Source organism: Phragmites australis, chromosome 12 (genome assembly GCF_958298935.1).
Source record: "Phragmites australis chromosome 12, lpPhrAust1.1, whole genome shotgun sequence".
Taxonomy (NCBI): domain Eukaryota; kingdom Viridiplantae; phylum Streptophyta; class Magnoliopsida; order Poales; family Poaceae; genus Phragmites; species Phragmites australis.
In genome coordinates this window covers 4,142,780-4,170,373 of record NC_084932.1, presented here as the reverse complement: position 1 = coordinate 4,170,373, position 27,594 = coordinate 4,142,780, and the positions used below count along the sequence as shown (strand labels likewise).

General features: G+C 49.2%; 2 protein-coding genes across 4 annotated transcripts; both read right to left on the bottom strand.

Moving 5' to 3' along the window:
- Positions 1-80: 80 nt before the first annotated feature.
- LOC133887425 (receptor kinase-like protein Xa21) lies at positions 81-27,594 on the bottom strand. Of its 3 annotated transcripts, XM_062327373.1 has the most exons (4): positions 26,728-27,587; positions 23,551-26,265; positions 23,098-23,469; positions 81-333 (listed from the first exon to the last, which is right to left on the bottom strand). In XM_062327373.1, exons 2-3 carry the CDS (start codon positions 26,231-26,233, stop codon positions 23,099-23,101), a joined length of 3,054 nt encoding a protein of 1,017 aa, XP_062183357.1. In that variant the 5' UTR covers positions 26,234-26,265; positions 26,728-27,587; the 3' UTR covers positions 81-333; position 23,098. The 3 variants fall into 3 exon arrangements, with proteins under 3 accessions (XP_062183357.1, XP_062183355.1, XP_062183358.1); XM_062327371.1 differs by lacking the exon at positions 81-333 and having other exon boundaries at positions 22,308-23,469; positions 26,728-27,586; XM_062327374.1 differs by lacking the exon at positions 81-333 and having other exon boundaries at positions 23,382-23,515; positions 23,615-26,265; positions 26,728-27,594.
- LOC133887309 (uncharacterized) lies at positions 6,000-6,845 on the bottom strand. The gene has a single exon (XM_062327243.1). It carries the CDS (start codon positions 6,843-6,845, stop codon positions 6,000-6,002), a length of 846 nt encoding a protein of 281 aa, XP_062183227.1.

Sequence of the window (27,594 nt, the reverse complement as noted above, 5' to 3'; positions counted from 1 at the left end):
CCTCGACCACGCGAATGATGAGTTCTGTCACATCCGGTTTCAAAAGAGCAAACCAGATGCATTCCACATGTATACCAGGATCAAATTTTCATACATGCGGTGACGTCATAAGTGAAATCATTACAATGCCATTACATAACGATAAGGTTCAATACAAAAGGACCCATAGGTCTTAAAGAAAAACACTAAGATAAACCAACGGTAGCGGGTCTTCCATCAATCCACAGGCGTTGTCCGGGGGAGTGCCAGCCTAGAACATCATCTCTGGGTTGAAGTCTTCCTCCTCTTAGAACTCAGCTCCATCATCCGGAAGATCCTCGAAGTCTTCACCTTCTGAGTAGCAACAAGTGGTTAGGAGAAAGTAAGCGTGAGTACATAGAGTACTAAGCAAGTATGAAAAGGTATGACATGAGGGCTCAAGACTAGAAAGGGTTGACTCAGGTTTACTGCATCCATGCCATCATAATCTAGAACTCAAAAAGACATAGCAGGCCTAATTACTATGTGTGATGATACCAACATTAAGAGAAACAGTTTATCGGATTCCATCCGACTACAAAACTCATCAGATATTCCATATTCGACTACCGATTCATCAAGTTACCACCACCCGATTACCAAAATCAACCATCCAAGATCCTCCTCTAATCATGAAGAATTCCAAACCCGCTCTTGACCGTGAGTACGACTGATATATCAGTTTTACACTCTGCAGAGGTTACACACTTTAACCAAGAGTCATGATTCCTGTGTTGCTTCACACATCCGAGGTGTAGAGTCAGAGTCTCACTACAAGGCCTTTACAAAGCGCCTCTAAATCTGTGTACACCAACTAAGGTTTCATCGCTAACAGGGATTCCATCCACTATAGATACCCCCTCTTGTGCCACTCAACAGCCAACTGGTGCGCATAGAATAAGGAGGACATCTAATTAATTGGCCAGGCCGTACCCATATAAGCCTCGTGGTTGCGCTTTTGTGCAGGGTTACATGTCCTTGAACTGGTCCTTAGGATCTAAAGCATGTACTCGCACATCACCCAATGCGCACACAACAGCCATACCAACCAAACCAACCTGTCTATATCCATATGATCCATATTGCTTCAAAAGATTACCCCAACCAGTTCATGTTGCATAAACCATTTAACAAATTGACATTTAAACCACCCGACTTGACAACATGACTAAGCATTTCTACCCTTGATACCCAAACTATAACACAAGCGACAAGGATAATCATGAAAGTATCTAGTAAACCCTAGCAATGGGATTCATATTGATAAGCATGCAACTAAAAGTAAAAGACACACTTTCCTACAATAGGTTTAATGTGATCAAGGACACTTGCCTTCAACAGTGGGTTGCTCAAACTCTTCAAAAGTCTGGTCCTACAGGTTCACGAACTGCTTGTCTCCTATTGCATTCGCGAACACTAGAAACAAGCAAGTACAAACATCTAAGAATAGTACACTAAATAGTAGCAAAGCACTATACAAAGCCTACTAGCGGAAACGTACTCGTTACTACGATCGCGTGAGCGCAAGAATCGCCTAAAACGGAGCTCGTATGAAAAAGTTATAAAGGTTTGAAGTTACAGGGGTTTTTTTGTAAAATAGCAGGGACTATTTGGTAAAACAGAAAAGTCTAGGGGGCTTATTTGTAAAATTTTAGGGACCTATATGTAAATCTATAAAACTTTAGGGGGGTAAATGTAAAATAATAGTACTAACAGGGTCCCTTTTGTGAAAATAGAAAAGTTTAGGGAATTAAATGCGAATTTATCTAATTAAAAGGATTAACAAGTTAATTTTAATTATAAAATCCTAATTATTGCGCAATGCTGACTTCATCGCTAACTGGGACTACTGACTCAGCTTAGGTGGTTGACGCGGCCGACACGTCGACACGTGGCGTTGACGGGGACTACACCATCTGATTGGTATTATGCGCACACGTGGTGGCTTCCTATTGGCTCGCGAAGGGGTACATCTCGGATCTAATCATGGCCGCACGCTACATATCAGACGGCTAGGGTGATTGGGGAGGGAGATGGTGGTTGGTGGCGGTTGTGGCGGCGATGCGCGCGCACGCGCAACAGGGCACCAAACATGACGGGGAATGACGCAAAAGAATGAGAAGGCGATGGTGAATCTCACCGAGGGCTTCATGACGATTAGAGGCATCTCGACAGTGGTCATCGATGGAAAGGAGCGGTCGGCAATGATCGGAAATTGACAGGAAGGTAGTTCCAGCGGCAAGGAGAGGGAGCCGAGAGTCGGGAAAGCCTACTAGAGGTCCTGCGATGTCGAAGAGAACGTTAGCAGGCTTCGGGGCGTAATTGCGAACTCTAACAATGGTGTGTAGTGGCAATGCCCACCAGAGCTCGGTGAAGGATGGCTTGCGGTGATGGAACTACGTCAAGGTGCAGCGGGGAAGGTTCCTCGTGCTCCTGCGAAGCCGATGACGTCCTCACAAGCACCGGGGAGGGCTCGGCTATGGCGGTCAACATGCGGCGGAGCTTCAGGGTGGCAATGGCGGCTCGGGCGTTGGTGAGGAGCGAGTGGAAAGCAACAGAGAGGGGGTAGTGAGATTGGGGGTGGGTTTATAGTTGTGCAGGGAGGACGGGTCGTTGTGGACGGGTCTAGACGAAAACAACAAAGGAATAGAAACAAATCGCAAGTTTTTTTGGGATGAAATTTCTGACTCTATTAACTCTTAACTAAACTCGTACACACCGTACGAACCATAGTCCTGCACACATACGAACGACACCCTTGCTGTATACGAGCTGTATACGAATTCCATGCTTCCATGTGATTCGAATCTCTGATGCCCACGCTAGGATTAAATCCAACATACTCCCCCTTAATCCTGACGTGGGCCAAGATCACGAACTCCCAGTAGATGCCACATGACCGCCAGCTTCACTACCGGCAATGCCTTCGTCAGAGCGTCTACTCGATGCACCTCCGTGCGAATGAATTCAACCTCAATCTGGCCTCCTTCAACACACTCACAGATGAAATGAAATTTGGTGTTAATGTGTTTGCTGCACACCGTGGAACACTTGATTCTTCATCAAAGAAATTGTCGATTTATTATCGACAAAGAGTTTGATTGCTTTGGACTCTTCTCGTGTTAGCTTCCCCAACAGACTTCTAAGCTACAAAGCTTGGCATGCTGCTGTTATTGCTGCCATGGATTCAGCCTCGCACGAAGATAAAGCCATCGTTTTCTACTTCTGCGAGTTCCATGACACATGCTATCATTGATATAAAAAGCCATACCTCCAGTACTCTTCATGTCATCCATGTCACCTTCCAGATCACTATCAGTGTACCTGGTGATTTCTTCTTCTTTTCCTCCTCTGGTATACACAAGCCCATAATGAACGGTGCCCTTCAAATACCGAAGAATCTACTTCGCTGCCTTGCAATGCATCACCATGGCCTTCTCCATGAATCTGCTTGCCACCCCGATAACAAATGAAAGGTCAAGTCTTGTATGGAGCAAATACCATAGGCAAAAAATGATGCAATGATACTCAGTTGCATCAACTGGCTGTCCGTCTGGATCCTTGTGCAGCTACGCCCTTTGTTCCATGGGAAATTTTGTGGAATTGCAATCTAACATACCGAATTGACCAAGGACCTTCTTTGCATACGTTGTTTTCTTGATTGTAATTCGCCCATCTTCTTGCGCTACCTCAATCCCGAGATAATAATTGAGCAATTCGAGATCGGTCATCTCGAACTCACTCATCATCTGCTGCTTGAATCCATGGTCTCTTCTGAACTTTCTCCTGTCACAGTAAGATCATCAACATATACTCCAATTATCACACTTGCAAGACCTGATCCTCTTGTGTATATGGCCTACTCTTGTGAACATCTACTGAAACCAAGCCATTTCAAGCTCGTGTCAAGCCGTATATTCCATGCCCATGGTACCTGCCGAAGTCTACACAATGCTTTGCTGAGTTTGAGCACTAGATGCTCTTTTTCTTCACTGCAAATCCCTCCGGCTGGGCCATGTATACTTCCTCTTCGAGCTCACCATTCAAGAATGCCGACTTGACATCCAGGTGATGAACCTGCCAACCTCAATTGGCTGCAACAGCAAGGATAATGCACACGATGTCCAGCCTAGCCATCGGCATAAACACTTCTTCAAAATCGATTCCTTGCCGTTGCACATATCCTTTCGCGACCAGCCTCGCCTTGTGCTTGATCATGTCTCCTTCTGTGTTCTTCTTCAGTTTTTAAACCCATTTGAGTCCAACCGTCTTATGTCCAGTCGGCAGCGCTGTGAGAGTCCATGTGTCATTCTTCTCTATGGACTCGATATCCTTAGCCATGGCGTCCTCCCAGACCTACTGTCCAGCAGCCTTGCGGTAGGAGGACGACTCCTCCGTCTCCACAAGCATGGCCTCTTCTTCCACGTCCTCATCGAGATCCACCCTTGGAGAATCTCTCATGATGTCATCGATGTGCCTGTAACGAACAGGACCTTCATCTGTGTTGTTGCTCCCACTCGGCAATGGTGTGGCCAGATCAACCGCCAGCAATTCAAGAGCTGGCATCATCAACATAGTGGTGGGTGTTGTCGGGGAGGTTGCTATCGTGCATGCCACAACACGTGTCCTGGTTGCTGGCCCTTCCGGTGTCACATCGCCGACCAGCGAAGTCATTGAAGGAACTGGGTCAACATGTGCCGCGGGCATTGGCACACCTGTCGAACCACCCGTGAGTGGCACAGAGCCGCCTACCACCGATTCAGTGCTAAACGCCTCCTCAACGGTGAAATCAGATGGCTCCCCGCCGCTTGCACCAGTACACCAGCTCCACTCCATACTTTCATCAAATTTAACATCATGACTTACATGAATTTTCCCGTGCTGTGGATCAAAGAGACGGTGGGCCTTACAGCCGTCCTCGACGCCAAGATACACCATTGGCTGGCTTCGGTCATCGAGCTTCTTCAAGTGTGGTGTCATCACCTTCATGTGCACCGTGCAGCCAAACACACGAAGGTGTGCTAGAGGCAGTTTTCTTCGGTTCCAGGCCTCGAATGGAGTGCGATCATCCAACGCCTTCCTTGGCAAATGGTTCAGCAGATACATCGCACGCCACACCACCTCTCCCCAAAATCTTCCAGGCACATTCATGCTCTTGAGAAGAGACCTTGCCATCGCCATCACTGTCATGTTCCTCCGCTCTACCATGTCGTTTTGCTGTGGTGTGTACAGTGTGGTGAGATGCCACGCGATCCCAGCCTCCTCACACAATCGGGTGAACTCAGCAGAGAGGAATTCCCCACTATGATCAGTCCTCAACGTCTTAACATGCTGCCCGCTTGTGTTCTCGACCTGCAACTTGAATCTTCTGAACATTGACCAAGTCTAGTCCTTTGACTTGACCATATACATCCACATTCACCGAGTAAAGTCATCAACAATTAACATGAAATAACTATTGGAGGCAAGAGTCGAAGGTGTAATCTGACCACACAGGTCAGAATGTAGCAGCTCGAGCGGTTCCTTAACTCTGTAATTTGCTGTCGCTGGGAACGGTTGTCTTGTCTGCTTTGCCACCAAACACCCTTGACACAACTGGTTCGGGTGTGTGATCGGTGGCACTCCTGCAGCCATCTCCTTGTCAATGAGTTGCTTCATGGTAGCGAAATTGACATGGCCGAGCCTCGCATGCCAGAGGCACGCCAAATCCTCAAGGCTTGCTAAGAGACACACCGGCATCGCTAGATGGAGCTCGATCTTATAGAGGCGATTTGGAGTTCGCTTCACCTTCATCAGCAAACGTGTAGGTCTTTCATCATAGACATATAAATGTCTAGCTTAATGATCACCTTGTGTCTAACTTCAGTGAGCTGTCCAAGGCTAATGATATTGCTGCAAAGTTGGGGAATGTAGTAGACCTCCTGCAATAGCCATTGGATGCCGTTTTTGCAGCTGAACACGATAGACCCTAAGCCCATGATCTACACTGTGGAGCCATCCCCGAACATCATCTTGCTAGTAACACCTTCATCCAGCTCTCTGAACTTCTCTTTATCACTGGTCATTTTATTATTGGCTCCATTGTTCAGGTACCATACCTTAGAGCTGGAGCCTCCCTCCATGGTGTCGCGCAGTTCCAGCGTCAACTTCTCCTCATTCAACAACACAGCATCCTGCCTTTGCTGCAGCCCCAGTACCTCCTCCGACATTGCAAGCAGTAAAGCCAGCTCAGTGTCATCAGTACGTGTGAGGTGTGTCTCCTCCTTCTTCTTTGGTGCCATGCATTCGTTCGCGTAGTGCCCCATCTTGTAGCAATTGTAGCACTTGATGTGGCTCTTGTTGCGGTGACCGTCGCTTGAGTCGCTCTCCTTGTCAGTGCGTGATGCCCCACCACGTCCATCTCTGCCATGGCCTCTGCCACATACATGACCACCCCCACCACGGTTGCTGTTCTCTGCAGGAGCGTGGAACTTGCCCTTGCTGCTCAATGAGGAATCGTTGCTGTCCTTCTTTTGCCGTGCCTGCCACTCAGCCTGAGTGAGCAGGAGCTGGACGTCGCGAACGCTACTGCCACTGGATGCACGCGTGCGTGCACGCTCTTCATATGTCTTCAGCCACCCCACAGCTTCCTCGAATGACATGGTGTTGAGGTCATGGAACTGCTCGATCCTGGCGATCACACTGAGGAAATGATCTGGCACGGTGTCGAATAGTTTCTTGACCAATGCAGCGTCGTCGAGCGTTGCCCCCAAGTTTGCATACTTGACGGACATGCTGTTAAGCTTTCCGACGTACTGATCCAAGGTATCTTCCTCCTGCATATGCATGGCGTCGAATTCTCTCTTCAACATCTGCAATCACATGTTCTTGATGTGATCCGCGCCAATAAACCTTGTCTTGAGATAATCCCAGACCTCCTTCACCGTTTTCTTCTTCGCCACCTGCATCAGGAGGTCCTCCGAGAGCGCTTGGAAGAGGTGCGACTTTGTCTTCTTGTCCTTCTTCTCATCGATGACCGCACTGACCTCTGGCTCAACTGCCTCTCAGACGCCTTGATCCTCCATCATCGCTTGCACTCGAATCACCCAACTCGTGTAGTTTGTCGCCGTCAGCTATGGGTACTGGAACGGCCCACTGCCACTCTCCCACGCCGCCTCGCCCTGAGGGATGATCAACATCCGCACATCTTGGTGCTGCCTCTGTTCCGGCGAGTTGCAGGACGACGATGCTGGATTGTCCGGCGGACTTGGCTCTGTGCTCTACCGAGGCTCTGATACCAGATGTTGAATTCAGACACCCATGATCACGCGCACAACCAGCTCACGCTCCTCGACCACACGAATGATGAGTTCGTGCTTGACCACGCGATCGACCAGTACGTGCTCGACCACGATGGGGCCAGAGGTGCTCGACCACGCTATCGACCAGAAGTGCTCGACCATGCGATCTATACAGCGAGAAAACGAAGACGTTGAGTACTAGGTACTCGATGAAAACAACAAAGGAACAGAAACAGATCGCAAGTTTTATTTTGGATGAAATTTCTGACTCTATTAACTCTTAACTAAACTTGTACACACCGTATGAACCATAGTCCTGCACACATACAAACGACGCCCTTGCCGTATACGAGTCGTATACAAACTCCATGCTTCCATGTGATTCAAATCCCCGATGCCCACTCTAGGATTAAATCCAACAAACCATGTCACAGTCGATCGCCAAAGATGAAAATGCCAACCATGAGTGAACTCGACTTGCCTATTTTAATTTCATAAGCTATTCTTTTTAGATGACATGATTCTCTCCCAAACAACACAACAGTTATTGACAAGGTAGTACAGAAAGTGGCGGAAAGTAGCTTGACTTGCCATGCACATAGTACAGTAGCAATGAAGCAGTTTTAAAGAAGATATATAATTCCATGATGCCCTCTGATCTTGAAAAGTGAGGGTGCAATTGTTTGTTCAACAAATTCTTTTTTCCTAGAACCCATACGGAAATGAAGCAGTTTAAAGTGAGGATGTTAATACCGAGTGTTTTGCATGAGGGAAACAAGCCTCGATGGCGTTTCGCTTAGATAGAATATATTGCGAGCGTGCTAGTATACACAACGTATACAAGTAAATAGAGACAAACAATGTAAATTAAACACTGATTCTTTATTAATTCTCTCAAATTCTCATAAAGTAAAGTTTCCACGATTACATCTCATACGCCACATACGCACACACGCGTGCATCTGACTAATCATGATGACTGCGTCTTCTGGTTCCTGGGGCTTCGCGAGGCTTGCCGATTAATTACGTCCGTCTTCACATACTACATCTGATTAAGCTGTGCTGATGGTCGTCATCTCCAAAATAAGAGTTCCTCCGAATATGCATAAACACAATGTAGAAAATATGGAATTCCAAAGTCCCGTTGGCCTCTAGCAAAAGGTGTCTAACTTTGTCGTGCAAATCCCATAATGAAGTCTTGAAAAAGGTGTTCGGTCTCGTCGGTCGCGAACAAAGTAATTATGGACTCGTTGGTCATGGAAAAGGAAAAGTCCTAGCCTCGTCAGTCAGGGAAAATGAGAAGACTTCAAGTGGTGCACTGGCCTTGACGGCATGGACAAACAGATGTATGGTAGTAGCAACATTGTGCTTATGCAACACATAGGAGATTTCTCTCTACATAAGCTTCTGAAAACACCTCCTCGACACGTAATGGAATGTCTGTTTAGCTTCCTGTGATGGCATGTTGTGCTCTTTATACCTCCCAAGGGAGAGAAAACACTGACGATATTTGGTGCCATCGATTGAAGTCTTCAGGCTTGTCTGCTTTACCGCCTTCACCACCAAGTTGATCGATAGACGTGATCGCAGAACATGCCGCGAAGGTCAACAAGAACTCCGCATAGGCCACTGCAGTTCCTGTCTTCATCCATACCTGGATGGAAGTAGGAAGTCAACGCCAATCCTTGGAAGTGACCTGTATCAGAATAGCAAGGATTGTGTTCTGAATACCGGGTGTTGGAGAAATGCCCCAGACTTGAGATATTTAGATGATGTACTGTAGCATTACTATAATGATCATAGTATCTCAATTATCACATCATATGTAAAGCCCAAAATACCCCTCTATGTACATGGTTGTAACATAATATCTAAGGGGCAAGCTGATAATTTCCCCTGCCCCTTCTCTCTATAAATAAGCCCTCAAAGGGCAAGGGAAAGGGACCACCCAGATTTTCCCTCCAGGCGATATAGACTCTCTCTCTTCCTCTCCTCAAGGCTACAGGCCATCTCCAAGCTTGAACCCCTCTGATATGCAGGGTTCTCGTCGCACTCTGTCCGGGGCACTTTTTGTGCTCCAACAGTGCGCCGTCCGTAGGGATCAGAACAAAGAGGCATGTTGGAAGGAGAAAGCAGGAGAAACGACACTAAGCAGTGTGAGCAAGCCGCCAATGTGCAGGCCGTCTCCGGCCTCGACGTGTCATCGCCACACGAGAAGGTGCGATTTGAAGCACGCGCATCAATCACGAGCATCGCACGACGGCATACCACTGGCCATGCGAGTGAGCTGTGTCCTAAACTGCGTGCGTACACACGTGCTAGCTCGTACCTAGCCACACTTGAAGGCACGAGCAAGAGCACACCCTCCGGAAGGAACACGAGGACCTCTTTAGCCCATCCGACATGGCACAAGGTACACATCTGAGTATGTTTTAACTCCTTGTTGGGTCGAGGTCCAAATCCCTCCGCCAGGAGCTTCGAGGTGCAAAACCCTCCACCATGAGCGTCAAGGTCCAAAACCCTTTGCCAAGAGCGTGAAGGTCCAAAACCCTCCGCACCCCAAAGGCACTGCCTCGGCCGCGTTGAGGTCAAAATCCTCCACCAAGCGTGTCGAAGTCAAAACCCTCCGCACCTCCAAGGCACTGCCTCGGTCGCGTCTAGGCCCAAACCCTTTGCACCTCGAAGGTGTAGCCTCGGTCGCATTGGGGTCCAAATCAACTTAATGATTAATCCTGAAATTACTTCATTTCATACATACATATATGCATACACGTGGCATAACCGCCTTAGAAGCTTCCCTGCCTCAGCTAAAGCCACGGCGATAGCGCTAATAGAACACGCCCTCTGCCTGCTCACGACCATAAGATGCGAGGGGGTTAGGGGATTAATGCTCTGAGCAACAAACACTACGCGTAAGGAGCGAGATGCGCCCTCCGCTCACTTACGCCCGAAAAGCGCGAGGGGGGTCGGGGGGTTAGGGAGGCAAAAGGCCTAGCCTTGCCTCCGTTGAGCCTCACCGCATCTACCACTGAGGGGGCTAACAGACTGCCTCCCTCAGCCTCACCATCGACTTCGCCTCCGGCCACCGTCGCGTGGCTCTGGACGGCCCTGCCTCCATCGAGCCTCGCCGCATCTACCGCTAAGGGGGTAGTAGACTACCTCCCTCAGCATTGCCGTCAACTTTGCCTCTGGCCTCTGCTGCAAGGATCTGGACAGCCCTGCCGCCGTCGAGCCACGCCTTGGCTACTCGCCAAGGAGGTCACCGAGTGCCCCCCTCAGCATCACCATCGACTTCGCCTCCGCCCTCCGCCGCGAGGCTTCGGACGGCCCCGCGTCCGTCAAGCCTCACCTCGGCTACTCACCAAGAAGGTCGCTGGCTGCCCCCTCAACATCATCATCAACTTCACCTCCAGCCTCCATCGCGAGGCTCCAGATGGCCCTGCCTCCGTTGATCCTTGCCGCGGCTACTCGACAAGGAGATCGTTGACTGCCCCCCTCAGCATCTCCGTAGACTTCGCCTCAGGCCTCCACCGCGTGGCTCCGGACGGCCTTGCCTCCATCAAGCCTCACCGCATCTACCGCTGAGGGGGTAGCAAACTGCCTCCCTCAGCCTCACCGTCGACTTCGCCTTCAACCACTGCCGCATGGCTCCAGACGGCCCTGCCCCTGTCGAGCCTCGCCACATCTACTGCTGAGGGGGTAGAGGACAGCCTCCCTCAGCCTAGCCATCAACTTCGCCTCTGACCTTCACCGTGAGGCTTCGGATGGCCTTGTATCTGTAGAGCCTCGTCGCGGCTACTCGCCGACGAGGTCGCTAACTACCCCCTCGGCATCGCCGTCAACTTTGCCTCTGGCCTCCACCGCGAGGCTCCAGACGGCCCTACCTCCATCGAGCCTCACTGCAGCTACTCGTCGAGGAGGTCACTGATCCCCCCCCCTCGGCATCACCATCGACTTCTCCTTCGGCCTCCCCCATGAGGCTTCGGACGGCTCTGCATCTGTCAATCCTAGGGAGCGGTTCTACTTCCCGGTGATAGTGGGGAAAGGAAGGGATAGAACGTGCGCCCGTGCCCCGAGGCGGCAATGTCTCTTCCTTGGGTGGATAAAGGGAGGAGTCACGGCCGATCGGCATCCTCATCCAGCACTCTCGCCTCTTTTCCCCCTGCTCTCCCCCTCCGCTTTTCATCATCATTGAACTCTCCTCGCGGTAATCCCAGAGGCGTCATTACTCGCTCCAGCACATGTGGCAAATCCGGACCCCCGCCAGGGGGCTGTACAACATCTAGGGACCATGTCACCATGCCAATGGGAGCCACGGGGGCCACGGTTCCCGCGTCGCTTCCTGGGTCACCGTCGGACGTGGAACTCTGCTGAGCTAGCAAGAAACACCCCCGATAGACCACTGTGCTAGGGGAGTCGACCGTTACCGCGGCCGATCTCGACCGTTACCGCGGCCGATCTCGACCGGATGGTCGAGGAGGGGAAGATCTCCTCTAGGTCAGTGGCTCGCCCTCCAGTGGGCGAGGCGATCCCGGCCCCGCAGAGTCATGAAGTGGTGGCTTAGGTTCCCGACCACGCCGCTTCTTCTACATGGAGCTCCCCCAACTCTCAGCCAACACCATCACCTGCCTCACCATCTTAGAATGGGCCATGCGGACGGAGGTCTATGAGGGTCGGGCGGAGCTATTCACGGCTATCCATGAAGTAAGCGTAGCCACACCGCGGGCTCTGCAGTTTTGGCAATTCCACACCAGGCTCGGACTTCGCCTAGCCCCACGGGCTCGTGTGCCAGCTCAGCGGCTGAGTCATCTGAGGTCGTGTCAAACGGGATGAAGCGCTAGAGGCGTGTGCTGGACGTCAGGTCCGAAGGCAGTGCTGCTAAGGATGAGGCCCAGTCCGGGGGTGGTGACATCGGGGGGCCCTAGCCCCTCCAGTCCCGATCGGCCCTGGCTAGATTGGAGGAGGGGGCGAGGCGTCCCTGGGCAACTCAATGGCATGGGATCTTGCCAATCCCTTTGCTGACATGGACATCACGGGCCCCACGGATGTGGCGGCTCAGGGTTTTTTTTTTTGTCTTTTGGGTTGCTTGTGAGGCCCAGAGCTTGGAGGGGTGCCCGTCGGTTGAATGATTATAATGGAACTTTGGTTATCTCATAATGATCGTTGTTGTCATGTTGCCTTCATGTGTGTGTGTGTGTGTGTGTGTGTGTGTGTGTGTGTGTGTGTGTGTACAACAAGTCTATTCTGCGCCACTGTGTGCAGGGAGCGGATGCAATTGGTGCTCGCGGAGGAGGTTGCCTGCGCTGGCACGTTGGGAGCGACGTGCGCTGGAAGGAAGCGATGGCGGCCAGCTTCGGGTGGACGGCAAGGTCACCAGTGGCTTTGCGCAGGCCAAGGTCGACGTCAACGCGGAGTCACCCTTCCTGACTGTGGGCTCCACCACCATGGTAGCCATTCATAGGGCACTGCCGCATCGTCATCACCAACTGCCGCGACTCGCGCACCGTGCTCTCCTGTGGTGGCATCGCAATGCCACTCTCCATTGACCACAAAGAAATTACTATAGTTACGACTAAGAAAATAGTCAATTATGATTGCACATATAGTTGAGTTACGATCACATGACAAAAGGTCAGGTACGATCACAACTATACTGTGGGTTTCACCCAAGTTACGACTAAGAAAATAGTCAGTTATGATTGCACAAATAGTTGAGTTACGGTCACATGACTAAAAGTCAGTTACGATCGCACCTATACTGTGGGTTTCGTCCCAGTTATGACTACACAGATAGTTGAGTTATGATCACAAGACAAAAACTTAGTTATGATCAAAACTATACTTTGGGTTTCACCCCGGTTACGACTAAGAAAATAGTCAGTTGCGACTGCACAGAGATGAACAAGTTACGACTGTATACTGGGATCGTAACTGGGGTGTCTACTATGTTGTAACTATGTTGTCGAACATGTTGTAACTCAGCTACAACCCAGGTCGTAACTGCAGTATAGCACAAAGCGTAACTGGTGACTTACATGGACGTAACTCCTGGCTCGGTCGGGGGCACGCGGGAGGGAGGAAGGCTCGGTCGGCGCACGCGTGGGAGTGAGGTTGTTTCGACCGGGGCACGCGCGGGGAGAAAACAACAACTCGCTGAGTGGCTAGGCGCAACGTGAACTGCCATTGTGCCTAGGCACACAATATATATATATATATATATATATATATATATATATAAATATATATATATATATATAAATATATATATAGGTTCCAGATGCTCTTCCCCAAACTGATACCTTGGCGAGGCTCCGTAAGCTCCCCATTTTACACATATTATTTACGAAGTGATTCCGCATTCCATGTGTGGTCGAGGGGGGCCCCGTCCACGTATGTGTCTGCCAAGCGATAGGAGCCTAGCCTTTTGGACGCGAGGACGAGGTAGGGGCCTTCCCATTTGTTCCGGAGTTTCGGCGATGTAGCAGTCGAGGTTCTGGACGGCATGAAGCCTTGTGCCCTCTGCTAGGTCGAGCGATACTTCTCTTTCTCCGGTGGTCTCCACCAAGTGAACCTGGAGGGAGCGTCCCTTGATTTCTGCCAGAGTCATGGCTTCGTCGCCGAACAGGAGACGGAAGGGAGTAAACCCGGTGGGATGGGTGACCGTAGTACGGAGGGACCACAACACCTTTGGGAGCTCTTCGACCCATAGGCCTTTAGCGAGGCCGACGAGACACCAGTTTAGTCCAGAGAGGATGTTGTCATTGGTGTGCTCGATCGCCCCATTGGATTGCGGGTGACGAACTGCAGCGAAGCACATCTCGATGCCATGGTCGGCACAGAACTCCTAGAACCAGCCGGAGTCAAATTGCATCCCATTGTCTACGGTTAGGTGCTATGGGACGCCGAAGCGGCATATGACATTTTTCCAGAAGAATTTCTGGATATTCTTGAGTGATTGTCATGAGGGGCTCATCCTCGATCCAATTGGAAAAGTACTCCAAGGCCACAACCGCATACCGGAGGTTGCCTTTAGCGCAAGGGAATGACCCGATTAAGTCCATCCCCCAGTGTGCAAGGGGCCACATGGGAGTGATTGGCTGTAGCGGGTTCAGAGAACGGTGGCTCCGGCGTCCCATCCACTAGCATCCTTTGTAGGTGTGGATGAGTTCCTCGGCGCTGGTCATGATAGTAGGCCAATATAGCCCTTGGCGGAGCGCTTTGCCTGCAAGGGAGCGGGGCATGAGGTGGCTGCCACAAAGCCCCTCGTGAACCTCTCTTAAGAGGTTGGCCCCTTGCCTTGGTGACAAAGCGGAGGAGAGGGCTATAGACTCCGGTCTTGTAAAGGCCTCTGTCAATCAGGAGGTAGCCCCTGACGCGTTGTTTAATACGACGGAGCTCGACCAGGTCATCGGGATCCTCTGTTCCCTTTAGGAAGGAGAATAGGGAGGCCCTCCAGTTAGAAGGCCCAATGGGTAGGATAGTGGCGGCAACCTCATCGGAGGTACCCGTTGCTGACTTGTGAAGGACTTCGAAGAAGGCCCCCGAAGGGAGGACTCCACTTCCGGTGGTAGCCTTTCCCAGGGTGTCTGCCTAGTGGTTGTTTGTGCGGGGTATGCTTCGCACTAAGATGCCTTGGAAAAACTTTTTGACCTTGCGAATTGCTTCGAGGTACTTCAACAGCTTCGGATGCCAGACCTGAAAGTCTTATCAATATGCCCGGCAACAACTTGCGAGTCTATTTTGACAATTATCTTGGCGGCCCCTAAGGCCCGAGCCTTGTGGAGCCCCAGGAGGACGGCCTCATACTCAGTGATGTTGTTGGTTGCCTTGAACTCCAAGCGGGCTATGAATGCCACTTGCTGGCCAGCCGAGGAGATAAGGACGGCTCTGGCCCCCATGCTGCTGGATCCGTATGCTCCATCGGTGTATACTGTCCATATATCTTGTGGAGGGGTCTCAGAGGGCCCTGCGGACTTGATGGTCGTACAAGCCACGAACTACACCACGAAGGGTGCAAGTACCACTGCCCATTTGCCTATGCGTCCCATCACCTCCCGATTGAGAACATGTCGCCTAGTGGGTATGAAGTTGGTATGGTGATGTTGTGGGCGAGGAATTAGTGCCGGAGCTTGCGGGAGATCATCAAAAGTGCATATGCCACCTTTTCGAGCTATGTGTAGTGTGTCTTGGCCTCGGCTAGGGCTTCCAAAACGTAGTAAACTGCCCTCTGAACAAAGCGACCTTCCTTCTCCTCCTCCAGTACGAGTACGAAGCTTACAGCAGAGGCAGAGGCGGATAAGTACTGGAGGAGCCCCTCGCAAGGAAGGAGTATAGTGTAATACCGAATTTTTTTAGGGGGTAAAAAAAAGAGATTTGACCAAAAATTTGACTTTTTGATCCGTTGCTTGTATGGACGATCGGAGACCGTGGTTGCGTTCATCACATCGAGACGAACCCATTTTTCTATTCATATGTCCGTTCCGGGCACTTTGTGACCCGTAGCAAGCCCAATAAATTTAGACCGTTCATTGTTTTTAAAATAAAATAAAAAAAAAGAAGATGTCATGTGCATGGTTATGTCTTCTTATGAAATTCAATGAATCACTCGCATCAAATCTTATTTCCTTTAGTTAGCTTGTATATAGATATATATATATATATATATGCGGTTCTGAAGGCTTATACCAACCGAATGTTAAAATGTTTAATGTTATCGTTGGACTTGCTTAGTCATAATTGTTTCTCCTAGTGTTGGCGGTCTGTTTCATTACTAGTTTCTATTTAGAATTGTTAGCACATTCAACTTTGGCTAAATAGCTTTTTGTTAAAGTACCTTTCACTTGCTGAGATTTTCGAATCTCACCCGTGCTTTCTTTCCAGGTTCCTTTTGAGGTGTCAATCGCTTGCGGGATGGGTAGCTACACATCGCCTGCGCGTTCACCTTTTCTTTTGGCTAAACTTGATGCCCTGTCAGATATTGTCTTTTGCCCTGTAATGTATATATAGTGAGTTTGATGGTGGTTCAGTGGTTTGGTTGAGGCTTGTACCTCGTTTGCTAGGATCTTATTTTTGCTAGTGTGATATTCTATATCTGTTCTGTCTGGTTTGTTGTTGCCTGTTATACCTCCACTTTCAGGGGAGGTGCTGCTGAAATTTTCCCTCAGCTTTCGCAGATTTTGTAGGTTGGCCTAAGTGACCTTCCGGGCTTGTTTTGGTCCCCAGGGTGTCACATATAGCGAGTGTCTTGAGGTTGGAAAGGTGGGCCTTGAAGGCCTCGAAGGCGTCCAAACACTCCATCATCCATGTGAATGGCCCGGAGCCCCTCAATGTTTTGAAGAATGGAAGGTTCTACTCAGCGGACTTGGTAAGAAACGGCTGAGGGCTGCTAGGCAACCGGCCACGCGCTGGACCCCCTTTGAGGTGGTGGGGGGTACCATCTCTGTGATGGCACTGATTTTGCCAGGGTTAGCCTCGATGCCTCGCCTGGAGACGAGATACCCCAATAATTTTCCAGCTTTGGCACCGAAGACACACTTCTCTAGGTTAAGTCGTACGCCAGTGACCCAGATGTTATTGAAGGTTTCCTGTAGGTCCGCAACATGGTCAGCTTCAATCTTGCTTTTAACAACTATGTTGTCGACGTAGGCCTCCACGTTGCAGCCTAACTGTTGTTTTAGGATTTTCCGTACTAGGCGGGAGAATGTAGCTTTGGCATTTCGGAGGCCAAAAGGCATCCGAACGTAGCATTACACTCCGAAGGGGGTAATGAAGCTGGTCTTGCCCTTGTCCTCAGCAACCATCCAAACCTAGTGGTATCCGGGGTACACATCCAGGAAGCTGAGCAACTCGTAGCCAGTGGTGAAGTCCACCAGCTAGTCTATGCGAGGGAGCGGATATGGGTCTCATGGGCAGGCTTTGTTGAGCATCATGAAGTCGATGCACATGCGCCCATTAGGCTTCTTGACCAGGATGGGATTTAACAGCCACTCCGAATGGATGACTTCCCGGATGACGCTGGCCTCCAGTAGCTTCTGGACAGCTCTCTTGGCGGATAGCTTGCGAAGCCCCTGTCGTATAGGTCGAGCCTGCGGGTCGACCCGGAGGGCATGCTTAATGATGTGGCGATCGACTTCGGGGAGATCCTGTGGAGACCATGCAAATACATCGGAGTTTTCCCTTAGGATGGCTATGAGCTGGACTTCCTGCTTCGAAGTGAGGTTTGCCCCAATTTGGAACGCTAGGTCGGGATTCCCTACTCCCAATGGGACGTTCTTGATGTCCCCCTCCGACCGGGGCTTCAGAGGGACCCGACTTCGAGGCATGCAGGAGAGGGATCTTTAAGGGGGCCTTCAACCATGTTATGCACATGGCGGCTGTCAAGAGGGGCAGGGTGCCCATACTCGATGCATCTAGCCAAGTATTGATCGTCATGTACGGAGATCAGCCCCTAGGGCCCAGGTATCTTCATGCAGAGGTAATTGTTATGGGAGACTGCTTTGAACTTGTTCAGAGTTCCCCAGCCGAGGATGATGTTGTATGTGTAGGGCACGTCCACAATGTCAAAGGTGATCATCTCAGTCCGCATAATGGTGCCTTTGCCGAAGGCGACAAGTACCTCTATCCGGCCCAGGGCATCGATGGGAGCCCCATCGAACCCTTGAAGGGGCCTCCAGGCTGGAGAGAGTCGGCTCCGCGGAATGCGGAGCTGGTCGAAGGCATGTACAACGAGGGTATCTGCGGAGCTTCCTCCGTCAATCAACACCCTCCGGACTTCAATTTCGGTGATGTTGGTCGTGATGACCAGCGCATCGGTATGGGGGAAGTTTACTCCCATAGCGTCGTTGTGGGAGAATGTTACAAGGGCTTCGGCTCATCCAATGACTTGGTGGTGGATGCTGGTAGCCCTGACATGGTTGACCCCATGTGCAAAGTCATGCCGCTGCCGCTTTGAGAAGCCACCGGAGGGTCCTCCTCCTGCTATGGCTAGGACCACCCACCTAGCATGGTCCCCTTTGTCGACGTGCTACACTGTGGGTAGCGGTAGCGGCGGAGGTAGAGATAGCGGGGGAGGGTTCTGAAAGGCCAGGTGATCAATCTGGTGGCCTGCTACTTGCCTACAGCCTCCGCGCTGCTTGGCGCCAGCCCTGTCCCCCGCCGCGTGCGCTGCCTGCCTCACGAGGTACTCTTCTCGAAAGGTGGTGAGGGTCTGGCAGTCATCGGTGTTGTGGGCTCGTTCGCCTCCTGCAAAGTGCACTAGTATCCTTCTTCCGGATGTCGACCCTGGGTGCGTTGTCGCTCAGGGAAGGCTCCAGAGCACCCTCGCCACGCCCCTTGAATGGGGCAAGCTCGGAGCCCCTCGGGCTTGAGCGATGTTGTGCAAGCCGCGCCGTTGTTTTTGCCGGGGCCTGTGCACCCTGAAGCCCACAGCTTCCTTGGAGCCCCTTTTTACCAATGGAGGTGACGGGGCATGAGAGTACCCCGCTTGAGAGGTGGGCTTCTCAGGCTTGACACAGGGGGTCATGGTGATACGCACGGTCTCCCGACAGAGCCGCTCCTCCTCCGCACTTGTCCTTAAATTTGCACATGAGGGCGCTTACTGAGCGCACTGGGCGTCGATGCAGTTGATCGAGGAGAGGCCCGGTGGCCAAACCTTGGGTAGCGACATCAATGACCGATGATTCTAAAATGCTCTTTACCTGGGCCTTGATTTGGGTGAACCTCCAGAAGTACTGTCAGAGGGTCTCACCGGGCTATTGCTTAATGGCATAAAGCCTCCCAGAGGTCACCGGCTCGACGAAGGTACCCTGGAAGTTGTTGTAGAAGGTGTCCCTGAGCTAGGCCCAGGCGTAAATAGACCCGGGTTCTAGCGCCCAAAACCATCGGAGGGCTACTCCTTCCAGAGCGAGAGGAAAGCACTTGGCCATGGTGGCCTACCCGCCTCCGTTGTCTTCGATGAAGAGGGTGTATGCACAAGTGAACTCCAAGTCTGAATCACCTTTAGATTTAGGCAGCTTGGGGGTCCAGAAACCGTCCGGGAAGGGTACGACTTGCAGGTCTGCCTAAAGGGGAGAGTCGGAGTTGATGAGCGGGGCCTCACACCGACAGGCCCGAGGCTCCACTGCCTGTTGGTCGACCGCAGATGGCGTGCGATGGTGATGTGTCAAGATGACGAAGCCCTCGCTAGCCCCCGGAGCCTGGGCTAGCACAGCGTTGGCCGTTACAGGCGCCACAATGGTCATGTCGGTAGGCAGCTGTGTGGCCCGCAGGGCCGCCTGCAGCTCCTCCAGCTGAGCCCGGAGGGCCACCACGTGTGCATGTTGGTTGGCCGCTGTGGCTTGTGCAGTTGTGGCCTCAGCCTCAGCCGCAGCCGCGGCCCCCCGGGGCACAACGAGGTCCGCACCTTGCTTCCGCTGAAGGGCCTCCGGAACGGCGATGCCCCTAGCGTTAGTCACAACCAAGGTCATGGCCGGATCGCCGGTGGCCACGGGGTTCTCATTTCGGCCAGATGAGGGGCTGGTGTCGGCGTAGCATGAGCTTGGTTGTGGCGGTTGTGTGGACTTTCGCACCGGCGTGGTCGGGGAGTCGGCCACCTAGGCCGTCGCCCTGGCCATCTTCTTCTTTGGTGGCATCCTACCTCTCCTAGTGCTTCTACACGTATTCTCTCCTCATAGACGGCACCAGCTATTGGTGAAAGAAAATGCCTTTCACGAACAAAGTGTGGCGAGAGACAATTCACAGAAATAACTCAAGCTTGGAGGAGAAGTGGAGATGGATAGAACACCACGAGTTTTCAGGGAAATCTACCCCCCCCCCCTGCTCTCCTTGGCTTAGTGGCCAAGAGTTTGTATTTATATTGATATTCAGAGTGTGAATGTACAAACATACCCATATGAGGTTGGTAGAGATATAAGCTCTTTACTGTACCACAGGGTATAGAGATAGCCCCGTAAATCATTGCTACGGCTGGTGAGGCGGTTGTTCTAGCGGCTGGTCGTCTATTCCAATGTCGCACTGCACCAGCGTGTCAAGTGGCCACCACTTGCACCAGAGTGTTAGGGGGCCACCACTTGACTGGTATTAAATGCCGGTCACTTCGCTGCAAATGAGGGGCGACCTACGGGCCCCCTCCTAGTTGATCTTTCTGAAGGACCGATGGCTCCGAGGGTCTGGAGGGCTTCGAAGGCATGGCCTCCGGGACCCCTCTGGAGCCATGGGGTCCTGGAGGGGTCCTGAGCCTGATGGTCCTCGGATCTAGACTGAGGATAAGGAGGTGTCGGGGGTTCTTGATGGCGACCCCAACAAGTACATTATACAGTTATGCTCACATTTGGCCTGATAAGGACCTCCAACTAGCGCAGTACCAAAAGGGAAGAATTATATTCCTGAAAACAACTAGAAATTTCCCCGAGTTTAAACACATTTCTCAAACACGATAAACTCAGGACTCTGAACTGACAGGGGGGGGGGAGGGGGAAGAAATTGGTGTGCAGAAGATGAAGATGCAGAGGATACGAGGAGCTGACAAGGGAGAGGAGACCGTTTGGATTGGAGGAATTCGAAAGGGCTATTTGGATCAAAGGATTCATGACCAGTAAAACAAAGGAAAGGCTCGCAAAACCATCGATTTCACAGGAATTGAAACATCCGGTCCGAGCTCAATTTTTCGCGAAGCCCGTGACAACGAGCGAAGGGACAGAGAGAAAACACTGCTTACGTGGGCGTGTGCTGCCACCGCGCCATTGACGGATGTGGTGGAAGCAATGGAGTCGAAGAGATTAACATCCAGCGCTCCAATGAAACGTGGGGCCATTAATTTAGTGGGCCCATCTACCGGTGCTCAGGAGTGAGAATTCGCTCAGTCGGTCTAAGCTATGATATTAATGTTCTAAGAAAAATACATGTGAGCTTGCCTGTTCCTCAGCTTCAAACATAATTTTTTTTAGACAAGGCAGGGGTTGCCCTCACAATTTCTATTATAAGAAACCAGGCAGTGAAGCCACACAGAACATAGAGGTCTTAAACACAAAAAGAAAATGCTTGCAAACACAGATGCAACTCTAGCAATATGTAGACAACTACAAGCTATCCAGCAGCCGCTTGCACAGGAACCGCGAACGCAGAGGAAGCCTCTATCGCCGGAGAGTCCATACGAACCACGCAGCAGCGATGTGGTCACTGGCGGGTTGGCAGCGATGGCAACGGCTCCACGAGACCGACGGCGCCAGAACCCACGCCGCACCGCCCCACTCGTGTGAAGGCCGCCAATGCCGACGACGTGCCGATCCAACCACACACACGGATCCTGCCGGTGACGCGCCGATCCAACCGCACACGCACGGATCCCGCTGGCGGCGCGTGGATCCGGCCAAAAACGCACGACTCTAGCCGACAGCTCGCGGATCCGGCCCACCGGCGAAGGACAAAACCACACCGTGAGACTGACTGCGCCGGACACAAGAAGAGGAAAAGGAGAAGAGAGGGAGAGGAGAGGAAGGAAAGCTTCAAACATCATTTGCTACAAAATTTGTGTCTTCCAATCCTCTGTTACGGGGCTATGTTCCTTTTCTATTTCTACGTTTCTCTATGCCTATGTTTTGGATTACTGCATTCCAAATAGGAAGCTGGATGAAGAAATATTCTGGAGAAAGATTTTTTGCAGGAGTCTTTGCTCTGAAGTACAAGGGTCAGACCAAAGGGTTGTTCCCTCGGTAAGTGACCAAATGCAATTTTTCTAAAGGATCAAACCTCTCGTTGGTATTTAAATGAACTGAGAACTTTTGGTAATAAATTTTTAATCTAAAAATCTTTCGCTATATGAGTATACAACCAATTATGTAATCTAAATAAAATAATTGTTCACACTAAAAGAAACCAAGAACTTTTCTTATTACTCTATGTTGTAAATGTATGACCTCTATCAAACATATTGCATATTAGACCAAGTTAATATCCAAAATGTTATACATTTACAAACAGAGAAAGTGCATTGAAGGACTACATAATGTTTAGCCCGCACAATTGCGCGGGCCACTTGATCTAGTTTCCTTAATAGTAAAAGCATATAAGAAGAACAACACTTCTTCCCCTTCCCATGGATAGAGAATATTAAACAGAGTTGAGTTAGAGGACAGAGGTACAAACATATTAACTCTCTGTGCAAACAATTTATAATTTAAATCAAAAGCAAGAATTGAGAATTTCAAATCTCCACATGTAAAAAAACAAAAAACACAGGCTGTGTTCCAGGGTTCAAGTAGTCAAGCTAGCTTCAGTTTGCCAGCTCCACTTCTTTGTCAACAAAGGCCTAGTATATACCAGGCTCTCTTGCGTTCTTACTAAACACCGGAAATCTGCAGTGGAGAAAGGCATACCACCACTTCTCAGATTATTTATAGGGTGTTTGGTCTGAGGAACAAGGTGATACCATCACTATCTCTTCGTAGCCCACATGTTTGGTTTGAAGAATAGAATGGATTGATCTATCACCACCTCATTCTTCACAAGAACATAAATAGTGCAAACATGAGGGATAGTGTCATCCCACCAAAATTCATGAGATGAATTCATGATGGACCATCCCATCTAAGATGAGTTTGTCCCTCAAACCAAACACCTTATTAGTTTAGGCGGTAAACCTTACATAAGCTGCAGGTAGAAGAAATAGCAGCAGACCTGCTATATTTCATCCACAGTAGGAAACAAAGTTCAGTCTACAAAACAATGAAAAAGAAATAGGGTACAACTAGGACAAAATTTACAGTAGATCATACCAAATCATCAATGTACTGGCTAGTGTTACCTTAGTTTCCTCTAAGATAAGCCTCCTTGATTCCGTGCAGCCTTGCAGCCACTTCTCGCATGTCCATGCGCTCATTCGGGGATGGATTAGCACAGCGAAGTCCAATATTTAGCACCAAAAGTAAACACTCCAAGCTCTTCTCCTTCATGGCTGCTGATGTTTGTTGCGATAAAGCATGCTCCTCTTCTAGTAGTTCCGGATCTACAATCTGTGATATCCTGTCCGGGAAGTTCATCTCAACGAATCTTGCAATGTTCAGCCCGTCCTTGAACATATCGTCAGTTGGCCTCTTCCGCAAAAATATTTCAAGTAGAACAATTCCAAAACTGTAAACATCCCCAGTGCTTGAAATTTCACTGCCTGTTGCACACTCTATGGATTGCATAGAAGAATTTAATGGTTTAGTCTGAAGTCAATACTGCAGGAAAAAAGACACAGTAAAACTAGCATTACCTGGAGCAACATATCCAATTGTTCCCTTTATAGCAATTGAAGAAGTTGAGATGGAGTCGCTGACACATGATGTTGCCGAGTCAAGTCTGAACCTTGCAAGGCCAAAATCTCCAACATGAGCTGTCATAGTTTCATCTAAAAGAATATTGCTGGGCTTCAGATCACAATGAACAATAGTTCCTTGGTTGTTATGGTGGAGGTATTCCAATGCATCTGCGACATCAACCACAATGCTTAACCTTTGAGCCAGTGTAATGCTGCTATGAATTGAAGTGTCTCCATCATATCGAGTCGAGTACAATAACACGTGCAAGTCACCTTGTGGCATGAACTCGTATACTAAGGCTTTGAAATCATTTCCCCTAGAATCAATACTTGAGCATGCAGTTAGGATCGGAACTAGGTTTCGATGTCGCAGATTTCTCAGAGCATTACATTCTGCAATGAAGGTCTTTTGTGCTCCCGTTGTTTCTAAGCTGAAAACTTTGATTGCAACCACAATTCTGTCCTGGAACATTGTTCCTTGATATACAGAAGAATATCTTCCTTTACCAATTAAATTAGATGTGGCAAACCCCTCTGTTGCTCTAGCAAGATCACGGTAAGAAACTTTTGGAAATATGCTACCAAATGAGGGCTGAAATATAGATTTTCTCTTCTGTTTGCCCCTCCAGAGCAACATTACAGATATGACCATTGCAAGTGCCACAATGCTGGCCAATGGGATCACCACTTTTAGCACAGTAGAACGCTTGTGCCTTCTGGAATTCAAAGGCGTGAAAGAACAAGAGATTAAGTGTAACTCCAGAGAACCACCACAAAGCCCCTGGTTTCCATCAATCCGCACGGCAGTTGCATTCTCAAATATTCCTTTTGTTGGGACCTCACCATCTAGGTGGTTGAATGACAAATCTAGTTGCTCAAGATGTTGTAGGCTGTCAAGAGACACTGGTATTGATCCGGTCAAGTTATTGTGAGACAAATTGAGAACTTGTAGGCTAGTTATTTTGCCTAATGATGTGGGGATGTTTCCGCTGAAAGTGTTATGGCCCAGCTCGATAACTTGTAAACTTTCACAGTCACCCAAAGTGCTTGGAATATCTCCAGATAAATTATTATATGAAAGATACAAATATGTGAGTTGTTTGGCATTGCTAATATCGGGATGAAGTGGTCCATCTAGGTTGTTGAAAGATAAGTCAATCTGTACTAATGTTGGAATCCTGAAGAGCTCCTTTGGTATGCTCCCATGAAGATTGTTGTTGGAAATGTTCAGTACTCCAAGCATTTGGAGGTTTCCTAAGATTGGGGGTATGTGCCCATCAAATTTGTTGGAGTCTAGAAAGAGACGTTCCAATTGAGACATATTTGAAAAGGTTGATGGAATGACCGCTGTAAAGAAATTGCTTGATAGTGATACTATTTGTAGATTTTTTAGAGTTCCAAGCCATTCTGGAACCACACCACTAAATTGATTCCCATCCAATGATACAATGAATAGGTTGCGAAGGTTTGCTATACCAGAAGGAAAATCTCCTGACAGATGATTTCCTTCCAGGTACAAATATTGGAGTTGATTGGAAAGGTTACCTAATGAATTTGGAACATGGCCTTCTAGACTATTATGATCTACCGCGAAGAACTGCAGCTCAGTGCAGTTGGCTAAGCTGTCCAAAAAGTTCCAGTCTTGCTTGTTGCTTGCTCGGAGTTTATTTAACTCGATATTTAAAACAGATAGTTTAGAAAGTTTGCCAATGGAGCTAGGCACAACCCCAGTGAAATTGTTCCTGGATATATCGATCATGTACAGCCTGGAAGCATTTGTTAATCCAGATGGGATATGCCCATGAAGGAAGTTGTCACCTACTAGGAGAAATTGGAGATTGGGTAGAGAGTTGCCGATGTTTGATGGTACATCTCCACTTAGACCAGTAGAAGCAAAGCTAAACCCAATTAGATTAGTAAGATTTAGGACAGGCCGTGGAAAACGACCTGACAACTTATTGCCAGCCACATCCAGGTATTTCATCCCGGACAAGGTTGCAAACTGACTTGGGATGTGGCCCTCGAAATTATTTGACGACAAAGAAATCTGATTTAGCGTTGTGACATTGGCAAGAGAAGTAGGGATGGTGCCGCTAAGATTATTACTATAAAGTACCAACTTTTGAAGCGTGCGAGGCAAATATGCAGGAATCTGTCCAGCTAGTTGATTATTGTTCAACCGTAGCTCCTTGAGCTTTGAACAGTTTGCAAGACTAGGTATCCTTCCTTGAAGCGTGTTATTACTCAAGAAGTGGATTTGGAGGCGATGCAGGCGACCAAGGGATCCAGGGATCTCTCCAGTGAATGAATTACCGGGCAACACTAGATCTTTTAGGAATGTAAGGTTTCCGAGTGAACGAGAGATTTGCCCTACCAAACCTCGACGTGTGAGATTAAGAGAAACAACACGATTTGGGTGCTTGACACTACACAATACACCTTCCCAGCTGCAGAAGTGGCTGCTTTCATTCCACGACACCAATGCTTGTTGTGGATCAAGACTGATTGCCTTCTTGAAATCAAGTAGTGACAGCCTATCTTCCGTTGATGTGTAGTTTCCGTTACTGGAGCAGATGACAGCATGTGCACAGCACGCCATGAGCACCAAGAGAAATTGTCTGATTGCAGTAAGCTTCATGGCTAGGCTTGCTAGCTTGGCCGAATTTAGATCTTGATTATATGCATTGATAAAAAAAATCAGAAAGTTCAGAAAAAGGCAACAAATGTCTTAGGGAAAATTTACAGCACCCTCCTCCCAAGTGTCACCTAATTTTTGACTATAGGTCATAATGCCCCAAGTTAGCATGAGAGAAAGTTCTATGCAATTGGCGATGCATGCTGATGTATTGAATGCTTCAATTGGTTGTTCCTAGGAACTAGCATGAGAGCGTGCCTATTTCTAATAAAGGAGTGAAGCGTGGTAGTATGACTTACACGGAATAAATAACAGCATATTCACTTAAGTGGTGTCAATGAAACAGAGCTTTGCTGGATTAATTCGAGTTAACACGTATTTACATGCAAATAGTTTCTTATAAGCTGCATGCTTGCAATTCGTGGTCAACAAGCTGATCGACAGGACCAGCAGACGAATGAGACGAACGAGATCTGAAAACAAGAGATGATACTTACCGGCGACCCTTGGCGGCACTTCGTCGAAGCCGTCGTCTAATGGCGGAACGAGCTATGGAGCGGAGCGCGGAAGCGCAGCAAGCCGGCCGTCGGCGTGGCGCAGACCTGCAAGCACCGACGGAGCAATATCTGTGGAGGGTTATTAGAAGGTGACCACGAGCCATCAGAGCACCGTTCCTGAATTTATACTGCTGACCGAGTCAGCCATGTTCTCTGAAAAATCATTACTATCAATTAAGGACCTTTGTCGTTCTCATTCTCTGAAGAAAAAGATGATGACACGAGCCCGGGTAGACAAGGGAACCCCCTCACTGCCAGGTTGCTGCCTTTTTCTCTTGACTTGACACCAGCACCTTTCTATCTATGGAATTCACCAACTAAGGGATGTATATATGAAAACTATGTACCATATACCCATCTAAAATTCAAAATAATGAATTAATACAGTATATGGCAGGGATCTCAAAGCAAAGTGGACGGCGGGGATAAGAGTAACATACTAACATACGTATTATATACAACGGCCACTTATGTTTGGCGCTCACGCGCTTGCTGCGCACCAAGCGGCGTGGCACCAAGGCGGGCAGGGTTGTTTTTCAAAGAAGACTTGTCCCATTCAAACTAACTCAAAGTCCTAGTTGTCACAAGCACGGGACTTCAATTATCGAGTCAAATCAATATTTAGTCTCTACTCGGTTGCCATGTAAACTTCAGCTCTATCAGGCCACTCTCGGTGCATAGTGTCTATGCTTATTTCTTAGAAGTGAGAGAGTGTATAAATTGGTGTGTAGAAAAAAACACACCAATACATAATGTCCTAATGCATACTTATCATGATCAATTGTTAAGCGAGAGAACACACATCGA

What these genes read in the sequence shown, in the direction of transcription:
- LOC133887309 (XM_062327243.1), bottom strand. Translation starts at nt 6,845, where the DNA reads ATGCATATGCAGGAGGAAGATACCTTGGATCAGTACGTCGGAAAGCTT.
- LOC133887425 (XM_062327373.1), bottom strand. Translation starts at nt 26,233, where the DNA reads ATGAAGCTTACTGCAATCAGACAATTTCTCTTGGTGCTCATGGCGTGC. An exon ending in AATTGGATATGTTGCTCCAG is followed by an intron (nt 23,470 to 23,550) that starts GTAATGCTAGTT and finishes TGCAATCCATAG; the next exon opens with AGTGTGCAACAGGCAGTGAA.